General features: G+C 42.3%; 1 protein-coding gene across 1 annotated transcript in view; it reads right to left on the reverse strand.

Moving 5' to 3' along the window:
- The window catches only part of LOC144781950 (cytochrome P450 2G1-like), a 471,871-nt gene extending 464,779 nt beyond the window's left edge, over positions 1-7,092 (reverse strand). The window contains exon 1 of the mRNA XM_078661041.1: positions 6,913-7,092. Coding sequence (XP_078517167.1) covers positions 6,913-7,092 — 180 coding nt within the window. The remainder of the gene's footprint in view (positions 1-6,912) is intronic.
- Between the last annotated feature and the right edge of the window lie 11,639 nt (positions 7,093-18,731).

Genomic DNA, 18,731 nt, shown 5'->3' on the forward strand with positions numbered 1-18,731 from the left:
CAGTTTAAGATCTTAGAGTCTCTGGTCGCCCACATAGGTACAATTTCTGATATGTATATCTTTCCCTCATGTTCATTGCTTGATTTTTACTCGCGAGAAAGTGTCACTCATAGTCATTGAATATCACTCATAATTACACTGAATCTATGAAAATGTCACACATAGCAGTCTGAAACCTTGGCAGCTATGCACAGGGCAGTATCCACTCCTGCCTCTGCTCTGCGGAGAAAAAACACAACTGCCATTGGTTAGGTGACCTCTCACTCATGAATGGCAGTGGTGCTTTTTACCCGGACAGACAGACAGAGGTGCTGCGGTGCAGTATTTGGGTTGAATGTAATAGTGTGTGTGTCTCACACACGGACTACTACATTCAACCCAAGTTACCATACCAGTCCACCCAGCTACTGCACTGTGCGTGCGCAGGGACAGGGTGCCATGCAGCCTGTGCGTGCAGGCTCCGGATCACATACACTCACTTTCGGCGCCACACCCACTGTCAACCACCACCACCCCTTGTGACCAGGCAGGCACTGAGGCACCTGACCTGCCTTAATTGTAGGCATAATGACTGGATAACCTGGTGCTCTTTAAGGTCATCATCTACTATTTACTGTGCTTCAAAAGTTAATACAATTACATTTGTAAATAAACTGTGCTGAAAAATGAACCATTTTGGTCTGTCTTTTTCTAAAATTTCTTGGGGGGAGAACTCCCACCAAACCCCCCTAGTAGTGTTGGCCTTGCTTGCTGCGCTCACTCGCTACGCGCCGATGGGGGCTGCTCTGGAAAAATTTGCCAGGGCTGCTTTCAGTTTCCAGTCCGGCCCTGCTGCCTTGTAAGACAGAAATCAGTTTCTCTCACTTAAATCAAGAGCTTTCACTTAAATAACTTTGCTTTTGCTGTTTGTCTTCATTTGTCTTTTACAGTGTGCTTCTGTTGCTCAGCAGCAAAGTCCTTTGTAATGTGCACTGATGCGGACCCTCTGTGAGGAGGTTAATGATAGAATGCGGGGCTGCCCAGGCATGCACCTTACAGGGAACTGTGGCCACTACCTATTCTAGGAGCACAACCAACAAGAAATCATTCTATTAAAAACACTTCCATCTCCATTATTGGGGTGTTGCTTGTCAAAGTAGTGAGTATTAAATATTTTTTTAAGGTTTTGTGGGTGTCCCGGTGCTCCCCCGAGACAACCACAGCTCAATTCTTGTTTGGGCCATGGAGGAAGCTACAGGGCCTCTCTGGCCCCACCTGTCTCCCATGGCAGTAACTGCCCAATATTGATTTTTTATATTAGGGTCCCAGTGCCCACCCAGAACACCCAAAATGCAGTGTGCATTGAGGACCATGGGGGGAGCTCCCAGACTCCCATGGTCCTTACGGCTCTCCGGCCAGCACCTTACAGGGTGTTGCAGGTTCCAGCATCTTTCGTTTGCTGCCACGTGGGTGAAAGCAGGATATTTTAATTGCTTTCACTTGGCAGGAGCAAAGTTCTGATCCCAGCCCAGAAGAGTGCGGGAATCATTACAGAGAAATTGCTTTTTTTTGTAAAAAGTACACTACTGTTTCTCACTGTTAAGATATATTAAATTACAGATTTAATGTACTTTCTAAGTGGTAAAAAAAAATATAACAGTACTTAGTAGTTATTCAATTTTTTTATTTTAATGTTATTTGTGAAGTATGTGTACTTCCTTTAAAATATGTTTCTTCAAAATATTTCCTTTAATTTTTGATTTGTATTTCCAAACATGCCGAATCTATAGTGGTAGAGAGAGGATCACACAATAAAATGAAATTTAGCCTCCAGTGAGTTGGAAATTGTCTTATTCCTTTCCATTTCCAGTCAATGGTTGGTTTTAGCAGTCAAAACAACAAACATTTTTGACGTTTTGATCCTAGATTGCAATGGGGCTACTTTGGACTACGGTGGTCCCATGGACTGCCATAGGCCCAGTGGTGGTGCGGAGGCTGGCACTGCCTCACCGCCTGTGTGACTGCCCTATTAAGAGTTTGGCTGTCAGACTGCCCATAGACCGCTCCAACGGCACAGAGGTGGCAGCACTGCCAAGCATATTGCAAGTTTCCCCGCTGCCACAGTTTTAATGGCAGTGAGCCCACCAAGAAAAGTGTGGTGTGAGGAAACAAAGGTGGACATAGAGGGCCCTCTGTTGCCTCAGGGCCAGGGGACGCATACAGTGGGGCACATGGTGTGCCTGACTGAATGCATTCTCCCACAGTCCCAGCACGGCATGGACTTCACAGTCCATTCCATGCTGGAACATGATGTGGCCACTCCACGTAGGTGCCTTTCGAAGGCTCATATACAAGCCTTTGAAGGGAATCATCCGTGGGACCACAGATGCAGGACCACCAGACCAGAAGAAAACATCTAATCTTGCGTAGGAGGGCTTTCGCGAACTTACAGTGGGGCACTGGCGTGGCAGCCCACGGCTAGACTGCCAAAGTCATAATCAGCCCCAAAGTCTTCATTAGGGCAATAGAGATTCAGGTGGCACTAGGACTAGCAACTTACAATGAAAGTGCTCATATAAATTTACCCCGATATTACCAATATTGTGAATACTCATGCACTCCATTTGGTAGGGAGACTGTGCGTAGTAAAGAGGAGTGAATGTCCTGGTCTAGACTAAACCTGTACTTCAGAGGGAGAAGGGTGTAGAGCAACAGCCCCAATCCTGTTAGAATAAGGTTATGCTGTTAACAGATTAAGAAAGCATGGTCTTGAATTTTATTGTACAGCCATATCAACTATACATTAATGAGAACATGGAATGATGTTAATCCATTTCACACAAGGTTTTAGATAACAATATTGCTGGTTCATGCTGCTATACGGTGATTGCTTTATAAATGCTGTTCAAATTAAAATGTTCTGTCAAGCATTTACCTATAGGAATAATATACCTTAGTTCAGAGGGTTAAACATTTTTTCTCTTATAATATTTATCAAATATGGTCATCTGTGAGGCAGCTTGTTTAATTAACTGCCTCTTAAAATCAGTTCCAGTTCTTAGCATTTGTTTTCTCATAAAAAGAGGGAGTGCAACATTTTTACTAAACAAATCAAGTCTCATGCAGAGCCAGAATTGTAGCCTACTCATAGTTTGTGGAGTTTCCTGGGCATAGTATTACCTCATAATATTTTATATTTCACTTGAACTGCTTCTTGTCACTGAAACTGTATGTATTGTTTTACAAAAGTTAATTTTTAAAACAGGATAAATACTGATGATATTTCTCCTGCATTTGACCACCAATACAGAAATGGTGGCCTGCAAAGAACAGCTGGCCACCATTCCTGTGGTGGCGTTCACAAACAGGAAACTTTTATTTTTAAACCAGTCAGTCCATTTACCTCAAAGAGACTTGGTGCAACTGTAAAAAAAATCCCATTTGGGGAGCAGAGCCAGACTGGCTGTAGCAGGCATCAGGTGTTTCCCCAGGAGGCTGGAAGGGTGGGGCCTGTTTTGCAGCAATGGGGGCCAGCTTTGTTACTGGGGCCCGATTTTGCAGCTGTGCCTCAATATTGGCCCCCAGTAGTAAAAGCAGCAGTGCTTCACACTTGCCCACCCGTCCACCATTGGGGGGGGGACTGGACTGATCTGACAAATTTGCCAGGGCTGCTTTGTGTTTCCTATCTGGCCCCACTGGGAAGTCATTGTGATAAGCAGGTCATCAACTCCCAGATCACTCAGGGACCACTACCTGCTCCCCCTGAGGCAACCTGGCATCATTAACAAATGGAAAGATGTCAGAGTCCAACAAATTCAGTAACATTTCATTGGTTTGTTGCCGCAGGTACCATTAGAAATTATTGATACATTGTATGGCAGTTTGCAATTAGGAGGGACCCCTTCTAATTGCCTTTCAGAATGATTCATAAAACCCTTCTGTAGAGAGCTCCGTGCAGCACTAGCAGCGGTGCCCAGGGACGTAACCCTTGTTGGATTTCTCAGACAGAACTACAAACAAGTGATAAGGCAGCGGAAAGAGGAGACCCTTAAAGAACTCTGGGATAAGCTTGCTTGTACTGCCAGTCTTAATAATGGAAATAGGTTTTGGGCAGCTGTCAAAGATATGAGATCCATGGGTCTTCCACTTATGCCTTTAAGTTTCAATATAACAAGTAAGGCCTGGGAAGCTAATTTCTCTCAAATGTATGCAGCCCCCCCCTCAGAGCGAGGAGCCCTTTGACTTTTCTAATGTAGCACACATCCAGATATCAATAACAGAAGTTGAGGATGCAATTATTTAAAGCCTGGGCAATAAGGCACCTGGCCCTGATGGGCTTCCCACAGACCTTATTAAATATAAACCTGAGTTCTGGGCGCCTCTTTTACTAAACATTGTTAACAACCTAGTAGATACCTTTATACCAAGCACATGGTCTACCAGTATTATTGTCCCGAATTTTAAAAAAGGGGACCGTTCCAACAAAAGCTGCTAAAGACCAATCTCCCTGATTGATAACACCCTTAAGATACTTGGGAGAATATTATTCAATAAAATTAGATCTTGGGCTGGGGAGGGACAGATTTTAAATTAATGCCAGTTAGGGTTCAGAAGTAAACTGAGAACAGTTGAACAATGTTTAAATCTTAATCTGATTATTGGCAAATATACCATAGCCCGCCATTCCCCTATATATCTGGATTTTATGGATGTCTCCTAAGCCTTTGCCTTTGTAAATAGGTCATGTCTATGGTTAGCACTTTGAAAGTATGGGTTGGATGAGGTTTTAGTGCATTTTTTAGCTTTTCTACACAGGGACTTGAAAGCTCGGGTGAGGATTGGCAAGGAGGGGGATGTTTCAGGGAACATTAATATAACTAGCGGGGTCAGGCAGGGGTGTGTACTGGCCCCTCTCTTGTTTATTCTGTATATTACTGATTTACATAAAGCTTTATTTAAATCCATGCGCCAAAAATCAATGGCAATATACTCCCCGTTTTATTATATGCAGACGATGCTGTCCCAATGGGCCGCAGCCCAAACACACTCCGCATTTTAGTTAGAGGATATGTTGATTTTAAGGCTGGTCTAAATCTATGTACTTATTTAAAGAAATCGTTCGTAATGTGTTGTGGCCCCATAAAGCACTTTATTCACTCAATTACCTCAGGACCAGAACGCCCTTTATGCACTTGCAGTTTCCCGTACCTAGGACTCTTGTTTGCAGACATTGGCTCCTGGGCAGCCCATCTGACTCACAGTAGGAATACATTTCTAAAGGCGATTAATTCAATTTTATGCCTCCCACAACCAAAAAAGACTCAGGTAGTGCTCTCAATAATTAAAATTTATAAAGCACAGTGCATACCCATGGCTACTTACGGCGCTGAGGTCTGGGGCTATGTTAAAAGTAGTACTATTCAGGGAGAAGAAAACTTTGGTGGATCCCAACTTTGTCACCAAATTTTATTTGTCATCACGAACTGCAGCTGCCTTATATTGATGATTACATTAGTTCCCATCCGGTCATATTCTGGTCAAAAGTCTGGCAAAATCCGGCAGCGTCATCAACCAGAGAAATTAGAATGGATTGCCTGAAATGCAGTAATGGCAGAGACATCCTGTGCCTTGCCGCTGTCAGAAACAGCCTGACTGGCATGAATCTCGGTCACATTTTCTTGAATCCAAATAATATGGAGGCCATAACTAAAAAGACCATACAAGAGGCCCCATATGATCAATATAGTTATTCAAGATATGATACGGAACTTGCTAAGTCAACAGTCTCAAGGTATATGTCTCTGGCTTCTATTAACTGCCCTCCATTTCATTTGCCATCCAGGTATCTTCTACTGAATTTAAGCCACTGGGAGAGAGGCCTGCTGTTCCACCTTAGGGCAGGCACCTTAAAATATCTACTGTGCTTCCCAAAAGGCTTTATTACTAACCTTGGGCAAATGCTGTACCATTGTGGCAATCGGAGCAACTAATCAACATTACATTTCCTATTCTTTTGTGATTTTTATCTGTTATACACTAAACAATTTTTGATCCCTTTTTTTAAGTCAACTGCCATTATTGACTTTAGAATAGCCTACACAGAAATTCTCAATCTTAAAAGTGCTGACTTAACCTTTAGAGTAATTTCTTTTCTAAAGACGGCAGTTCGCTCACGGGCTTCCATGAGCACCCCTTAAAAACATAATTCCTCATGATTACACCTAGCTGCTACTCGCTGTGAACCTTATTTCTAATGTTTTGTGGCATTCTGTAGACATTTTTGCCCTGTATAGTATGGTTTATTAAAAATAGCTAATACTTGTATGCACTTTCACATAATATATACATGCTGCTATTTTTTCACTGTACTTTAACATATTACGCTGCAGTTTTATCTGGTTGTACCTGATTGTCTGTATATCAATTCAATTTGTAATTTGCACTTATCTCTTTATGCTGCTATTGCCAAGTACTGAGCCACTTAAAGGAATGGTTGTTCTATATATTTGTCGTTCTGCTATAACATGAACATGTATATTACAGATTGTGCTGTACATACAAGTCCTTGTTAATCATTGTTATTTATTGATTTTTATTGAAAATGTTTCTCTTTTTTAATGTGGCCTGTGCTTTTATGGATATTCTGTATCTGAATAAAGATTATCTGAATTGAATTGAACCCCTTCTGTGATTTGGAAAGGCTGTTCCGAATTGGAAAAGGGGTTTAGGAAATAGTAAAACATTTTGCAATTGCATACTGGGTGACTTTGTGAATCGTTGGCTTGCAATCACAAAATGTTTAGTATATCAGCCATAAGGTTTTAAATAGCTCCTCTTTTCAAATAAGCACCATCATGTTAATTTTTAATTTAGCAAAACAAAGCTTTTAATACAAAATGAGTGCAAGTCATAAAAAAGGAAACAGATTCTTACTGATTGCAGATATTTGACCAGTCCTTTGCTGTCCACCTGGAATAGGTTTCCCACAAGAGGAAGAGGGGTTGGCCCAGGAGGCAGGTTCGCCCTCTGAAGCCTCTTTCTCCATGCATTAATGAAGAGCAGACAGGAGATGCACACAGCTAACACAAGAGATGCAGCTGCTCCGAAATCCATCATAGAAAATAAATAATTTATGCATTGTGGAAGAGTAGGGATGAGGTACCTGATGTCATTGCAAGTGATTGCATCAGCACATTAAATGAGCCTCCGGCATTATAGTCTTGCACAAACTAAAATAACCTGTCAAAGTAAAGTATATTTGATTGTTCTATATCCTAGCTCTGGCTCGAGTTCAAACGGAGGTTCCAGTTCGAACAGAGGTGGTTTGTCAGCTTTCTGCAAATTAACGTTAACTCTTGCATTAATATTTTCTAGCCATTTCTGGTTCATTTACTACAGTATGGTCAGGGTCTCTGGAATTAGGTGGCAATGAAGCTAAACTTTGCAGCAAGTTGTGCAGTTTAATGAATAACATTCTGTTTTATTGTTTCATTTTTGTCATGTGAATGCACTTCATTAGTATCAGTTTTACCCATGAATACAGTGAAGAGGAACTGAAAGCTTCACTGGGATTTGCTATACTGGCATGATGGTGGGGTCTCTCTCAGCTCCCCCAACGCACATGAAGGCTTGTGATGTGCAAGGATGGTGGCAGTGAGTGGGTTGTTGTGTGGTCATGAATGTGGACGTTTTTGTCTGTGTCCATGTGGGTCCATGTGGGTCCTACATGCCCTCAAATGTACACAGTAGGCCCTGGGTTGGGGTCAGAGTCAGAATCAGGGCACTGCGGCAGATGGGTGAGTGGTGATAAGACGCCTCGGAGGTCATTGTTGCTTACGTGATGTCCCTGTGCCCCGTTCTTGCATGAGATGGGATGCATGACATGCATGACAACATTACCTGGCATTTTCCTCTCTCACCTTCTGGAAATGCAAATGAAAAGTGTGTTGGTGCAGTCCGTGATTATGCTTGAGGAGCGGGTCATGCCTTTCCACCACTTGTGTCGGAACCTGCAGACGAGCGGTGCCTTGGGTCTCATGGAGGTTGTTGATTGAGCACACTGACCCCTCCATGTTCCAAACTCTCAAGCCACACCGATTCCTTCTGGTCAAAGAACTCTGCCCAAAGGACAGGCCTTGCACACTATAACTCCAAACAGGGAGATATAGCCATTGTCCTCACAATCCTTCCTGGTGATGACATAGAGGCCTGACTCATGGAAAGATGCAACAAAGAGACTGATACATGGATTAAACCCATTATTCTTAGGGGGTCCCTCTCAGTACAATAATGCAGAAAACACAGGAGCGCAACTGAGATGTAGAGTCTAACAGGACATTCAATAGTGGTGTCTACAATGTGAATAGTATGTGGTCGATGAGTCCTGGATAGGGAGGATAAGCCTCTGTGTCCTTGGGATTTATGAGATGAAATGTGCCTACTGGAAAACTGACCAACGAGAGAGACTACTGATTGTAAGAAACCTCTTGAAGCTGTTTCAGTCTGTGTGAAGTCCACATTCCCCTCTTTAAGTGTGGTGCTCCTGGCTACCAGGATGGCAGTGTCGCAGTGATTCCGTTCTCCTACAGAACTGTGCATAGTGACTTGGAACCTCAGTGAGTTAGGGTGTGCCAAAACTCACCTTAGTACCCAAAATCCCCTACCAGACTAGCAACAGTGTCTCATTGGTCATTACAAACTCCCAATGCTTAGTCAAACCGGAACATGGACTTTGAATACCTCAGGTAACGTGGAACACATGAACACTCTTTCGTCATACAATCAGTTCAATCAAGAACAAGGAGTAAAAGAGGACGTGGGCACATTTGAAATGTTTATTTACTAATGCAGTGTTCTCAAATGCAGTATCTTAACTAATACAAGCCAACATATTATAAGAAGTAAAATAATCAGCATAGTTACTAGTCCATAGAATACAAAAGGTGACAGCATGTTAAAATGCTAATATGATTAGGGTTAAACAACACATAATTCTCACCCTCCCTAACTAGCATAATATATTATATCTAGGAAGTTCTATTTGGGTTTTAGCAGGGCGGGCCCATACCTCAGATCTTAGTGGTAAGGGATCACATCTTCTTCCACCTGCTCTCTGCATGCAAAGCACCATCAAGTGTGTGTGTATGCTCTGTGCAAAGCAATAGAAAACGCGCCTAAAGCCTGAATTTGGCCGCAGCTGCATGTATGTTATGTCTAGGAAGGTGCGAAGATCAGACCTCACAACAACTGTGTCGAGATATCCTTGAAGGCTTCAGCACTCACTGTACAGACACGGCTCACTAAGCAAAGCTGATATCAGAGTAACAACATATTATTCGTGTGTGAATCAAAAACACTCTATTAGGCTCAAAGCTACTATACCAGTTATGTGTCGTGTGCAGAAGCAGCAGAAAGGTAAAATGGCGTTTAAACTCCTAACGAGCTCATGCTAACTTAACACAGCATATAGGCAAAGCATATCTATATGACACCCCCCCATGATCCAAGCACGGATAAGATAAGATAAGGGGCTCATTTTTGAAATGCAGAGTTCAAGAACGGTAGTCAGTTCAATTTTGAGGAAGTGAGAAAAAAAAATATTTTCGTCACCTAAAAAACCAAAATCTCACCATCATGACAAAATTGATCAAAGTCAATAGGTCTGGGACATGAAAAGTTATTCATAATTTCAAAAAAATATAACGAAAAAGTCCAATGTCAACAAAGGCCGCGATTGGTCTCAGCCCAGGACTGAATATGCAAAATAAGCAGCAACAGCTTCCAAAAGGAAGTCACTGTTATCATCCGAAAATAATTCAGCCATCCAATTCAATAGCGGGAAAGAACATTCATGCTCTTCAATTACCGGAGTTTCTAGCACCATCAGAGGACAACTCGGTGGCGTTTCAATGAAGCTGTGTGCCAAGAAATCTTGCGCCGCTGCGAATATATTCCAACGACCCAGTACTCCATGCATCGCTGCCAAGGCCATAATCCCTCCTTCGGAACAAAGCAACTCATGAGCAACTAAGGGACTCATGAGATGATTAAAATCCACGTCACGTTTGCAGAGACACAAATCGAGGGCCCAGTCGAAATCGCAGCTCAGGCAATGAAAGACAGGCTGGACACATGTAAAATAGGAAAATCGAAACGATAATCCATATGCTGCACTTAAGGTGGCGAGCGGCAGTGTGCCATAGTATTCAAGCATCCTGTTGCAAAACAGTGCCAGCAGTGACAGTTCGTCTTGGAACACAGGATGTGCATCCATTTTTAATAAAACAAAATAGCACCAGAATGCCTGTAGCCAGCGCCAGTAAAACGGGAAATCCACCAAAGAGGCTGGAAAAGATTGAATGAAAGAAAGCAGGAATGACTCCAAATATCTTTTCAAATGAAGTCACAAGACCACTGCTAACTTCTTTAAAAAAATTTGCCAGCCCCGATGTGGAAGATGCGTTAATGATTGTATGAATCAGTTCTCTGAAATGTAAAGGTAGGTCAGTATTTAATAAAGCTTGCACCTCTGTGCGGGTGTTAGCTACGTGAAGGACAAATGTTTCACGAGCTGAAGTCAGGACAACTTCTTTTTGTGACAATAGGGCTCTTATTCTACTCATTCAATTGAACTCTGCCTTCAAGGTCGGAATTCTCGGCCAGATGGAAACATCCAGATTCCCATGCGGGGGTGGATACAAAACATTTTTACAGCAAACCACCCGTTCACTGACTGTAACCACATAAGCAATGCCTTTTATTAACCCACAGCAATCCTCATTATTTAAAAGTAAACAACTGCCGTTTGCCAGTAATGTGAACTTGGGGACGATTGCGGGAACGGGGGTACCTTTCAAAACACAGGCTAAATTAGGCCGTTCTTGATTGCAAGAGCCGTGTAATTGTATATGTCTACACATTAATGAGTGATCTGGTGTTTCCATGCACTCTTCACCTTTGAGATAAACTTCCTTTCCTTCCCTAAGGCATCTGTATGTAAAAGGAAGCGACCAGGCTTCATGAAGGTAGGAACTACCAAGAGGCTCGTATCTACCAATGCAAAATATTTCACACAATTTGTAAATTTAAAAAGAGCAAACGGTAAAGTTATTAATCCGTGAATAAGCCACGTTGCCGCAGTGGCCTCTGCCACGGAGAATGGTAAAGACTCCAATCGTTCAATCTGTAACATGGAAAAACAACAGATGACACAATATTATCCAATGTATAAATGCGGGAAGAAAGCGTGTTAATGCTATTATCTACAACTTCAAGCACTTTCTCTAAGTTAGCTTGATCAATAGCTCTAAGGTGTGTAGCTGCCTCGATATGTGATGTTTTCCAGATTTCATTATAAACAGCATATATCCATCTTTTAGATCTACCACTAGCTGGGTCTTTTATGAAATCATTTAAATCAACATTGTCAGTCAGTTTTGAATGATGCAGTTTAACTGATGTGAGGAAAATGATATTTTGCCTGACCAAAAATGTCCACTACATATACCCTATGTTACATGTCATGTGCATGTCACCCATGCACTTCCTCGTAGTGGCCTGAATCACTAGGCCCCTGCAATCATGTCCTGCATTAGAAATGCCAGTCATCAAAGTCTCCCAAACGTTAAGGTAGCATAAGGCCCATGTATTTGCAGTTCATGACTCCTGACACACTGAAGCTGCAGTTACGTCCCTCTGACCTCGCATGCTTCTAGCTCAGCCGAGAGAAGCCCAGCAAGAGGCCTGCCAAGACAGTATTATGAATAACAGTTATCTGTTTGCTGTACAGAGTGGCATCCCTGCCCGGTGAGGAAAAGTAAACAGAACCCGTCCGAGGGAGATAGGGCCTAGCCATTCTGTCTCCATTTAAGTGAATTACAGTGCTTGCACCCATAGAAAGCTCATGCAATGAACGAATGAATATGCCCTCTCTGTCTTTTAGTGACGAACAACCTTTGCTTCAGATAATACATCCCCTATCATATCAGTTGTACTAGATGTGCTGGTCGCCTTGACACAAGAGATCTCTCTACTAGGTTGAAAGTCAGCTTCCTCCCAGTTACACGTCAATTGCACGTCATGCTCAAAGTTGCACAATTAGGGCATAGTTCCAGCTAGCTATCCAAACTCCTCCTCTAAGTACCCACCCACCTATGACACCTACCTATCACCTACCTATGACTCATCAAAGTACACACCCTCATGTACACCCACATGTTCTTATCTCATTTTCTTTCTTGCTCTGCTTAGCCTATGTACAAGAAATTTATATATACTATGTTCAGTAAATAATTGTTAGATGACCCTTCCTGAGCCTCTGTGGTGATGGAACTGATTCTCCCTTTGACTCGAGTTATTGGAATAAAGCCCATTTTAACTTGGACACCACGGATCCTGTCTCTCATTTGATGCATGATACTTTGTTAATGCCTAGAAATTCTGCCAGGGTAATATTTTATTTACCACATAATTTGGCGCCCTTACAGGGACATATCCCTTTCCCCACTCGCCGGAGTTGTCGGTCTAGTCTTTGCCCCCTTCTACAGCCGTGACGGACTTCAAAGTGCTCCAGCAGGACTTCCTGCCACTCCCTCAGGCCCACGGAGGAGACGGACTGCGACTAGGCATCCATGTGAGGCGGTGAGGAACGCGGATCATCTCAACCAGAGCCCAGCTCGTGAGAGAGCAAGGTCCGAGGTCTCCAGAGGTCCACCTGTTCCAAGGCGCAAGCGTAGTCAAGTCAAGTTTCCGAGGCCTTCAAGTTTCAAGTTCTGCTTTCCCGGTGAGTACCACTATGGGGAATGCATCAAGTTTCAAGACGGGCCCACTGTAAAAGGTGGGAACGGTCAAGACGGGTCCACGGTTAAACGTGGGCCCGGTCAAGACGTGTCTCAATTTTTGGGACCGGTATGGTTGTACTGTATTTTCAGTGCACAAAACTGTTTTTCAAGTACATGTTTAACTCTCTGTAATGGTATCTGTTTTAGTGTTTCAATGTTATGATGTTCTAGTGTGAATGATTGTTACCTGTTTCAGTCTATTCTTGTGTATTGTGTTTTCATTTTTTTGATTTCAAACATGCCACTGTTTTCAAAATTACGTCAGTTAGGGATCAGGAAAGGTATACTAGAAGAGTCAGTTAACATCCCGCCAAGAGATACACCTGGTCATGATATGTATAAAAGAAGTCAAGACCCTCTCAGAAAGACGCTATTGAGTTATGGCGCAAAGAGTCACATAGGAGAACAGAGAAAGAATTCAACAAAGTAGAGAGAAATAAACTAGCAGAGGAAAAAGCCAAAGAAAAAGAATCACGTCCTCTCAGAAGAACTAGCTAGAGTTAGAGTTGGAGCTATAAGTTTACTGTGGAGTTCCTTGTAAATAGCGCCTTGTAAATTTGCCTTGTGAATAGCGTGTCATTTTCGTGACTTGTTGAGTTTCTTGTAAATATGGCTTGTGAATAGCGCCATGTGGTTATGTTTTGTGCAGAGCTTGTTATCATTACGTTAGGCAGGAGAGAGCTAGATCTCTTTCAAGTACTTGGAGAAAACGTTTTGAAGATGTGCGTACGTGTTATGTGATAACGTGGAGGAATGAGTTCATGACTTTCCCATGTACTGCAGTCATTGGGGAATGATTGTGCTTCAGCTGCCAAAGAGTTAATATCTTGTACCGAGTAGGCAGTATTTGTTTTAACATGCTGTTTAACAAGGTGTTGAGGGATTTTGGTGTTTTTTGGTGTTTGTGGGGGGCGTGTTTTTGAGCGGAAATACGTACCCATTCCAGTGGAGGGATTTGGTTGCTTTTTGGTGAGGATTTAGGGAATCGCTTGGACTACTGTGATGCCAAATTTGAAAATGATCTGAGCTGTGGAAGTGGTGGAAAAAGGCATGTTTTGTGTGGAGGTGCGATTTGCCATGTTATCCAATGGGCGTAGTCAGTTTGCAGATTGAATGGTAAAATCTTGCATGGAGAGTAAAGAAGTGTATTTGTAAAGGGTTTGCCTTGGAACACTTGATTTAATGCGTTTGACTCAGAGGTCGGTAGTTGTAAATAAACCAGTCTTATTGAGATAAGGGTTTTTGCACGGAGAGTGCTTTAATGTTTTCACGGATGAGAAGAAATTATAGAATAGACCCATTAGAGAAAGTGCTTTTAATTAGTGTACTGCAACAGTGTGTTTTTATTTAAATAGGAATGTTTCTACAGAATATTTTTCCCAATGCAAGCTGCCCTTTAGAATAGCGTTGTGACAGTTAATAGACTCACTTAGAAAACATGTTTTTTATTTTTTTATTTATTTTGTTTAGCTTGCACACTTACTTAGGAAAAATGGCTGTTTGTAAATTAATGAACGTGGCTCTTTTTGATAGCTATAATACACCACCATCTTAATGCATTGCTATGTGTCCCCTACATTAGTTTAATTTGCATTCATTTAGTTTCAAGGCTCACCTATGTACTTTGACAGGCTGCTGATAGAAAGGTTATTTCTTGCACGATAAAAGCAGTGTTCATTAAACAAAACTTGGAAAATAGGATTTATTATGTCTGATTCAGAGGTCAGTTAGGCTGCAATGCTTACACAGATGGTTTCAGATAAACATTTAGTGGAGAAGCTTCAATTGATGTATGCAGAGAACAGTCCCAACCCAACAGTCCATGATAATTCGTTTTTTTCTCTCAACTGCAAAATGCGTAGCCTTGTGTGCAGAAGCACATTGTCCCATATTTGTGTGTTAATTTGCCTGCTAAACAAATGCCCATGTTTCAAATTTCTTGCCTTCTAGCTGAATTAGTTAGACAAAAGTGTTTTTTAGAAAGTGGAGCTTCTAAGTAGCAGTACATTGTAACAGAATTATTTTAACATGCTAGCATGTCACTTAGTTACAAAAAAAATATATCTTTATTAATTTACTTTTTACAACGTTTTAAATTTGTTTCAGTTAAGTTGGAGAACGTGGGTTAAGCTCTCTGTCCTGGGAACAGTTATGTTTTGAATTACTTAGAATGTGTTTTTCGACCTTGAAGTGGCTGAACAACTTCTCCTGGCTGACTCCCAGGGACAGATGTTTATGTAAAGGGAGGGTTACTCCCTCTTGCCGTGCCTGTCTTGTTATTATTGGCCATAACCCAATTCTTTCCGCGATCCCTTTGTTTATGTAAAGGGAGGGCCACTCCTCCGACTTACACTAGCTTCCTTCGAATGTGGAGGGAGGAGGCTTGCAGCTCACTCTCTAAGGAACTTGGCAGACGCTTGACTCTTTCAATGAGCTCAGCGTTGGCAGCGACCCAATTTTAGAGAAGCAGAGACGAGTAAGAGGCTTGTCTCCTCTAAGTGATGTTTGACACTGAGCCAGCTCCTGGCTCTGAGGGGAGGGGTAGGTGAGCAAGGAGTGAGTTCATAGCGAAGTTACCTCCCCAGCCCCTCTGACTTGTGTACAAATAGTTGCTCTTCCTTACAGATAAGTCACGCTTGCAAATGTATAGTTTAAAATAGTGTAAACAGAATAATTGGCAGGAGTCTTGCTCTTGCAGATGGGTTAAGCATCTGGCAGTCATTCAATGTTAGATCACAGTGAAGCCCGGCTTGGATTTGATTCAAAACTCCGAGCGCGAACATAATTCTAGAGGGAGGGGCTGCTTCTCAAAGGAGTGAGGAGTGGCGAGGCTCTAGGCCTTCTGTCTATGACAAGAATAATTTGGATTTATTCAAATACATTTAGAGAACATATTGTAGGTGGTATGGTCATACTGTTCCCAAGATTTAGAGTAGGATTTTTGTATACTGCAGAGCTTTTGGAAAGAGGTTTCCCCAAAATAGAAATTGTGCTTTTGAATTGACAATTCATTTTTATTTATTTATTTATTTTTATATAATTCATTTTTGCTAGATTGATGACAGTGAGCCCTAGCATTTACAGTCAGACACTAAAGAAACGGCTAGACAGTATTCACATGCCTGCCAACACAGGACTGATACAGTACGTAGACGACATCCTGGTTACTGCACGATCAGACACAGAATGCGAGAATGCATCACTGACAGTTACAATTCTGTTACAATTACAATACAAGTGGTGTAGTAGGACACTTGCTTTCCAAGGAGGGTAGACAGCTAACACAAGATCACATACAGGTCATTACTAACCTTTCACAGCCCAGGACACAAAAGGAAGTACGTGCCTTTATTGGCCTCACTTCTTACTGTAGGCAATGGATTCCCCAGTATGCATATCTAGCCAAACCACTCATACAGTTAACTACACAGAAGGCAGCCACTCTGACTGTACTCCCTAGGACACAAGAACACACCTTGGCATTTGAGGAATTAAAAAGAGCATTATATCACGCGCCATATTTTTATTTATTTTTACATTTGACTGTAGCGAGACTGACAGGATATGAACTGACATTATTTCAACCACACATAGAGATCAGACGTTGTAACATTCTGAATCCTGCAACACTTTTGCCCTCAAGTACAGTAAATACACCACCACATGACTGTGTGGAAGTTATGAATATAGTGACAAGACCAAGACAAGACCTGACAGATATTGTACTCCCAGACCCTGACCTGACGCTCTATGTAGATGGATCATGCATGAGAACGAGTGCAGGAGAGTTAGTAGCAGCGTATGCCGTGACCACAGAAGTCATAGAGACACAGAAAATAGACACACTGTCTGCTCAAGCAGCAGAGCTCATTGCTCTGACACAAGCCTGCATAAGAGCAAAGCACTTGAAAGTAAACATTTATACAGACTCCCAATACGCTTTTGGCGTTGTTCATGATTTTGGGGTCCTGTGGCAAGAGAGAGGTTTTTTTGACCTCTCATGGTGCCAAGATACAGCATGACCAGCTTATTCAGGCCCTGTTAGAAGCCATACATTTACCTACAGCCATTTCTATCCTGAAGTGCAAAGCTCATACCAAAGTTACAGACACCATTTCCCAGAGTAATGACCTGGCAGACCGAACAGCAAAACTTACAGCCCAGACAGCACAGACACCAACAGACACGACAAAGACAGAGGTACCATTACTGACAACATGTATGACAGTCAGGGATCCCACTCAAGATGTACTTGACATACAGACACATGCCACAACAGATGAGATAAAGAATTGGACTGAACAAGGAGGGGTCCAGACTGACCAAGGTTGGATGACTAAGGGAAAAAGCACATGGTTTCTTTCAGATTCTATGGTACAAGTAATCATCAACAGAGCCCATAGTCCAGCACACTTAAGAGAAAAAGCAATGTTAGACAGCTTACAGAATATGCGAACATGTATGATCTGTTGCCAGTTCAATCCAGGTAAAGGCATTCCGGTGGATCAAGGCGGATTTCATCCTCCTGACCACCCTTTTGAGGTTCTCCAGACGGATTACATCCAAATGGACAGATGTAGAGGTTACAAGTATGTCTTAGTAGTTGTGTGTGCACTATCTAGATGGACAGAAGCATATCCAGTTCCAGATTACACTGCTGTGACAACAGCCAGGCAATTAGTGCGCGAGTTCTTCCCCAGATATTGCCCCGTGTCATCTATTCTGATAACGATCAGCCATTCTCCTCTGAATTAATGAAACAAGTGTCACTTCTGTTAGGTTATACATGGAAGTTCCATTGTGTACGACACCCAGAAGCAGCAGGCCTTGTAGAAAGACATAATCAGACAAATTAAGACAAAAGTTGCTGAGATCTGTACAGAAAAAGGCGTGGATTGGATGGTGGCCTTGCCGGTTGCCCTCTTTTACATGCGAATGGTAGCTCATTCCATATGTGGGGTACACCTATGCTTAAGAAATTACTGATGTTGACAGTAACATGCTGACAGATTACCTGGCTTCCTTGATGTCTACATTACTCTCTTGTTGTTCACAGGTTGCTGCCGCCTTCCCTGACAACACCCAGGTCAAGGAACATGCCATAGCACCAGAAGATTCTATACTTGTGTCCGGAATCTTGACCGATCAAGCCCCCTTGAGCCACGTTGGAAGACGCCGAAACCACGAGGACCGAAGTTGGTGGAAGGACGTAAAGGCCGAACTCACCTTCATCACTACAAAAGATACGTTGGACTATTTGGAACTTTGGAACTTTTATAAAGAACACTGACCTTTGCTAGAAAAGACTCCACAGCAGGAGTATAGGTTTAAGTAGCGATCCAGTAAGTCAGACGTAGTTTAATTGTCTAAGTCCACTCGGTGGTGAATCGGTTAGGCTAGATTTCTGACATGTATAAGATCACATATGAGAATAACAAGAAGAGAGATAAGAAGGAAAAATACTGCAAGAGTTTACGCAGTATATGTATAGTTACCTTGATCATTTTTTTTATTCTGTGCATTGTTATATTTGGTATCAGTTTATTGCTACATGTTTTCTTTCCCATTTCCTCACATATACATTCTTCCAGTAACAGCACCGCAGAGCACACATTCAGTGACCTGCCTCCTCATGAATTGTCATATCGACTTGCACTACGTAACAATACTTTTATTCGTATGTTACACCATTCTCACCAGACCAGCAATGCAACTGATTGCTGGGTATGTGACCAACTGCCCCCTTACCAGAAAACGAAGGGAGTCTTGCCCTTCTACCCATTACCGTTCTCACACAATGGTTCATGTGGAGCATGGTTTGCTCTAATGACCTCAATAGATAGAAAGTACATAGCTTATCCAGGTGGCTGGATATATGGAAACCTGAATAAAGTAATGAATGAAGCATGCTTT

Source organism: Lissotriton helveticus, chromosome 9 (genome assembly GCF_964261635.1).
Source record: "Lissotriton helveticus chromosome 9, aLisHel1.1, whole genome shotgun sequence".
NCBI classification, from domain to species: domain Eukaryota; kingdom Metazoa; phylum Chordata; class Amphibia; order Caudata; family Salamandridae; genus Lissotriton; species Lissotriton helveticus.